This window comes from Pyrgilauda ruficollis, unplaced genomic scaffold (assembly GCF_017590135.1).
Source record: "Pyrgilauda ruficollis isolate IOZ18807 unplaced genomic scaffold, ASM1759013v1 scaffold43, whole genome shotgun sequence".
NCBI classification, from domain to species: domain Eukaryota; kingdom Metazoa; phylum Chordata; class Aves; order Passeriformes; family Passeridae; genus Pyrgilauda; species Pyrgilauda ruficollis.
Window position 1 is genome coordinate 8,694,391 of NW_024525823.1, and position 6,000 is coordinate 8,700,390.

At 47.5% G+C, this 6,000-nt stretch overlaps 1 protein-coding gene across 1 annotated transcript in view; it reads right to left on the minus strand.

The window, feature by feature from the left end:
* Positions 1-5,482, minus strand: part of REV3L (REV3 like, DNA directed polymerase zeta catalytic subunit) — a 113,264-nt gene extending 107,782 nt beyond the window's left edge. Inside the window, exon 1 of the mRNA XM_041478016.1 lies at positions 5,161-5,482. Within this exon, the coding sequence (XP_041333950.1) occupies positions 5,161-5,299 (139 nt within the window). The 5' untranslated portion in view covers positions 5,300-5,482. The remainder of the gene's footprint in view (positions 1-5,160) is intronic.
* Positions 5,483-6,000: the final 518 nt, after the last annotated feature.

Below are 6,000 nucleotides of genomic sequence, written 5' to 3' on the forward strand. Positions count from 1 at the left end.
GATCAGTGATTTCATAATGTAAAATTCAAAACAAGACAAATACATAAAGTGGCAGTTAATCAAAAGCATACAAAAGTAACTTAAAAAACATCCTTTTTTTTTTTTTTGACTGGGTTTTTATGCTGCCCTGAATAAGATTCTTTCTTGGATCAGTGATTTCATAATGTAAAATTCAAAACAAGACAAATACATAAAGTGGCAGTTGAGGACAGCAGTCATATTACTCCTCAAATTACACATTGCTTTTTCCTATGTAAATTCCTAACCTGCCTTCTCCAAAGGCCCTCCTGTCAACTGAACACACATTTCTCAGCCTAACACCCTTCAAAAGCAATTTAAAAATGTGCACCTATTTTTGTAAAATTTATCACATATCAGACCCAAATCACACATCAAAAAAATTTTTTTTTGCTAATATTTCAACAATCTATTTGACAATACTCATCACACACCAACAGGTATCTCCTATGTGGTTTATGAGTAGTATCCTTAGCTACTTGTGCTTGTTTTGTTATGTGAAGTGATAATTTAGCAACCTCAGCTTGCTTATTAATGTCTCTCCTAAAATGACACCCAGTTCATCTAGTCTCCCTGATTTTTTAATGAATGGACTTACAGCTTGGTTCTTTCTGCAGCTGAATAAGCACCTGACAGAAACACTCAACTGAGCATTCATCTACATGTTCTGAAGTGGTCAGTGAAATCTTGAGGACAGTCTCCAAGAGCCTGAAATAGCCAAGAGCTAGCAGGAAACAAAACAAAGCTTTAATACCCCCATACACCACAAGAGACCTCATAGTAAAGAAATCTTCACAATACTAGCTAAATGGAAGCAACATGAGATAGCAATCTTCTTCTGAGCTCACCTAAATTTAATATAAATTTGGAATGAGGCTTAGGGTGACTTAAAGTGCTTGATTTGCAAATGGAATTAAATTCCACATACTTTTTCAGAGGAATGAAAATAATATAGACATGGTATCCAGTCACTAGTGGTGTTCCGTAGGGCTCCATCCTTATCCCAGATCTCTTCAACACCTTCATTAACAACTTGGACAAAGGATTTGAAGGAATACTAAGTAAGTTTGTGGCAACACTCAGTTGGGAGGAGCTGCTGACTCTCTCAAGGGCAGACAGGCCTTGACAAAATGGTGAGATGGGCAACCATCAACCACATGAGGTTTAACAAGGTCAAGCGCTGGGTTCTGCACCAGGGATGGAGCAACCCTGGTTTTGTCTCTAGATCAGGGAACAAGACACTGGAGAGCAGCACTGCAGGAAGGGACCTAGGGGTTCTGGACAGCAGCAACTTGAACAAGAGTCATTAAGCTATTAGAGAGCATCCACAGGAGGGCCAGAGGGGTGGTGAAGGGTCCTGATGGGAAGCCACATAGGGAGCAGCTGAGGTCTGCTTCGTCTGTTCAGCCTGGAGGAGACTGAGAGGAGACCTCATTGTGGTCTTACAACTTCCTTACGAAGGAGCGCAGGTACAGATCTCTTCACTCTCGTGACCAGTGACAGGACTCAAAGAAATGGCATGAAGCTGCATCGAGGAAGGTTTAGGTTTGATATCAGGAAAAAGGTTTTCCTTGCATAGGACCATGCTCCCCAGGGAAGCAGCCATAACACCAAGCCTGACAGAGTTCAGGAAGAATTTGGACAATACTCTCAGGCACATGGTGTGACTCTTGGAGTGTCCTGCAAAGGGCCAGAAGTTGGACTCGATGATCCTGATGGGTCCCTTCCAATTCAGCATATTCCATGATTCAATGACTAAGATCTATGGAACTACCTCTTCCCAAACTAAACTATAAACATACATGACTTTTACAGATATGTCTTACCTTAAATATATCTGTTTTGAAGCTATAAATTCAGGTATTTATGTGGTTGCAAAAATCTTAACAAGATTCAGATTAGCAACAGGAATGACAATTCAAGAATTGACAATTCAACTAAGAGCAATACACTAACATAAAAATAAATTTTCATTATGATTTCAATCTAAACAACAGGCCTTGCAATTTTTCAAAGTTTTTTTTTTCTATTTTTACAAAGAGCATTTACAAAAGTACTAGTTACCAGACTATACTGCCTGAGAATAGAATGTGACTTTGTTTCATACTTAAGCATTACCCAGTGAATTAAAACCTACTGTTTTTATGTAAAAGCAGCAATATTATGAGACTCCCTTAGAGATACAAATACTGATGTATCAGATAATATCTATGCTCTTGTACAATAAAGCATGAATTCAACACTGCTTTCATTGTATTACCACCACGGCAGTGTTGCAGCATTTCTGAAATTATACTTTTGTCCACGTCACTATGTCAACAGACATGCCAGTCTGCTTAAACAGCTAAAACTGAATGAAATGGCTCAACCAGCTCACTTCACCTTTTGCTATCGTAATCAAGAATTTTACTCTTTATTTCACAAAATAACAGAATATAGCAGTTAAGTTTGGACTTAAACAAAATTTTGATTCCTCACCTTTCAAGCTCTTATTATGCAAGGATGCAGGACATCATGACAGAATTTGCATAACCTCACCAAATACAACAAGATTTCTTCCTCAAAAGACATAAAGAAGTTGTCAAATGTTATTATCAGCACAGTCCATTCTAGAAGCTGATCCTTCCATTACTTTTAATTAGAAGTCTGGCTTTTTCCTCCCCCAACCACAAGCCACTTTCATTTTATAGATTGTACCAGTAAACCTTTACAAATTAATTGTTGAGTACTGGATTACATAAAAGCCTTCAGAGGTAACACTGGCAATCCCTGTCATTCACACACCTCCCTGAGTGCAGTATCTCCACAAGATGGGGCAGAAAGCACAGGTGGGTGCCTTCAGGACCACTGTCCTTAGCTGCTAGTGGACATAAGGATACAGCGGTGCCAGATGTTTGGCTTTCTGAACATCTGCATACGGCACTGCCACATACCAATCGCACCCCCTTCACTCAGCAGGTGACATTTGGAGCCTGTTCTGACCTGACTCCCAATTACTAGCACAGCTTGGGCACACAGCTATAAACACATAAGAGTGGTGCACAGTTAATCATGCTGGAAGTGGAGCAGCCGATACAGCCATAATAGGTTGCTACCATGGAGGCGACAAGGCAATCGAGCACCTTTCCTGGAGGCAAGGCACACACGTTAAACCCAGTGGGAAAGGGTTACTCCCACCCAGACCAACTCGAGTGAAGAAAAGCATCACACTGCCTGTAAGCCAAACAATAAGGACATCCCATTGTCTTAGACAGTAAGCTAGAAGTTGTTTTCACGATTTCTTTTTCCTCACAGAAAATGTCGGTGTAGATGTAAGTGATTACACTTCGTTTTAAATTTCAGCTCTCAAGAAATAGCCTGAGAATCACCATCAGAGTACTTCTGACAATGAGTGCTTAGGTCCAACACCTTTGAAGAGCAAGAATTACATTTGTCTGCTTTTCTAAAAAGGAAAAAAAACCCAAAACAATGCAGAGATGCAGTAAGAAACTCATGAAGCTTAATAGCAAACATTACTAAAAGTACAAAACATTAAAAAAATTAAAAGTTCAAAAAGAAAAATAAATATAGACAAGTAACATTGCTTTTGCAGACTCTAGTGAATTGTTTTCTCTAACGAAGACAAATTAGAAACACTTCTATTATGCAAACTGACATTAAAGTTTATGGTTGGGGAAGCCAGGGATTTCCTACCGTATTCCTAATAGCTGGACAACTAAACTACTTCACTGTTTACTTTATGATGCCACATTCATGATATGGCATAGCCTAAACATTTTCTTAAAAGAAAATAAGCCTTAATGAGTTAACCGCACGCATGCACAAAAATCCTGCTACCTGCCAACAACCTCAGGCTCTACATTTTTTAATCATGAAATAGTTACTCCTGCCATTACATAAATATTATTACATAATATCTCCTTTGTATGCAGAATTAGAGCTACAATAAAATAGGTCCCACTATTTCAATATTGTATCTTTTAATCCCATTCATTCACTTAATAATTTGAGCTCTAGCTGCATCAGAACACAACAGCTTGAATATGTCACGTTCCTCTGTGCTTAAACAGAGAAGACAGTTAATTCTGGATTTAAAAAAAAAAAAAAAAACAAAAAACAAACCAACAAAAAATACAGCAAAAATAGCGGCTCTACTATAATAACTGCCTGAAGGGAAAGACACCTCTGCTGTGCTCTTTTATTACACGTTTTTTGTCTTGCCTAAGATTTAATGTATGTGCATGAATAGATAATTTTCAACATGCCAGTCAATAAAATATGCAGAAATACCTTAATTCCCAAGGTCAACATTACACAGTGTAAATGTAAAGAGATGACAAGCAATGATGCTTACAATGTCTAATATCTCAAAAGCCAGGGGTTTTTCCAATTCAATATTTAACGTATGAGCTAACTACAATGCATATTAAATTATTTTCCTAAGTATTTAATCTGTTAGAAATTTGTTCCGAGAACGTATTTGTTTGTATTGGTCAGAAGCACATCTGAGACGTGGGACGGCTGTAAGCACAAGGCCACACGGCGAAGAGGCAGCGAAGAAGCGGCATGTGACATTCGGGAGTCTCGGGGGGCAACATGTGGCCGGCGCTCAGGACGCTCCTCTCTGCAGTGCAGCACCGCTGCCTCCGGCCGCGCGCGATCCGCGCCGCGAGCCCCCACTTCCCAAGTGCCGCACAAGTCCCACTTGTGCCCGCGCGCAGCGGCTTCCCCTCGTCCGCCCGCCCTCCCGCAGCAAGAGCTCCCGGGAAGGGCAGGAGAGCGGCGGTGGACACCGGGAGCGAGGGCGGCACGGGCCGGCCCCGGTGTTTGCACAGCTGCGCCGCTCTGCCGGGGCAGCCCCGCACAAAGCCCCGGCGGCCCCGCAGCCCCCACCGCCACCGGGCGGGCGCGGCGCGACACCCGGGGCAGGTCCCCGCTCCGTGCCGCTGCCCTGCCGTCGCCGCTGGCAGGTGAGACGCGCCGCAGCGGCGGCGCCGGGCGCGGAGGGGGGGCGCGACCCAGCCACAAAGAGCGGGAGCGGGGTGGGCGGCGGCGGGGCCGGCGCCAGCGCGACCCGCGGCGCCGCAGCGGGGGGACGTCCCCGCCCGCCCGTCGGTGGCGGCGGCGGGGGTCATCCCTTACCTGCCGGGGTAGCGCCGAAGACTCTCACGACGGGCACCCGTCTGGCCGGGGCCTCTCGGAAGCGGGACTGGCAGGGGTCCAGGCCGGGCAGCGGGCTGCCCATGTAGTAGTCGGCAGTCACGATCCGCACTGAGAACATGTTTGTTCGCCGCCGCCGAGGCACCAGCACAGCACCGAGCGAGCGCGGAGCGAGCGCGGAGCCCGCACGGCTCCCCCCGCCCGCCGCCGCTGCCGCCGCAGCGAGCGCGCGCGCGCGAGCGCAACACTCCCCGCGCCTGCCGCTCCTCGCCCGCCCGCGGGAGCGCGCGCAGCCCCGCACGCGCCTTGTCTCTGTCTCCGCTCCCCCCGCCTGATGCCGCCGCTCTGGGCGCGTGCGCGGCGGCGCGCCCCCCGCGCGCTCCTACAGCCCGCGCGGCCGCGCGCCCCTCAGGGACAGCGCGGGCTCGTGCCCCGCGGACGCCCCGGCGGCGGCGACGGCGGCGCCCCGGCCCCGGGCTGCAGCTGCTGTTGCCATGATGATGTCGTCACGGATGCAACCATTGGGGGAACGGGGAGGGGGGTGGATGGGCCATGTGTTGGGGGGGAAAGGGGCTCAACGAGCGCAGGAGGTGTCCGTCACTCCCCGACACACACACGCGCCACCCTCCCCCCACCTTTCGGTTGGGCTCGGCAGGCTGGGCGCGAGCGCGCGTGGGAGCGGGGGGAAAATGTTTCTGTCGCCTCCCCCGGTGGCGAGGGAGGAGGCAGGGAGAGAGGGACGGTCTCGGTAATTCGGCGATCGGCCGCGCGGGCTGGGGGTGAGGCTGCGGAATCCCGAGCCGCGGATGGGGCGGGAGAGGC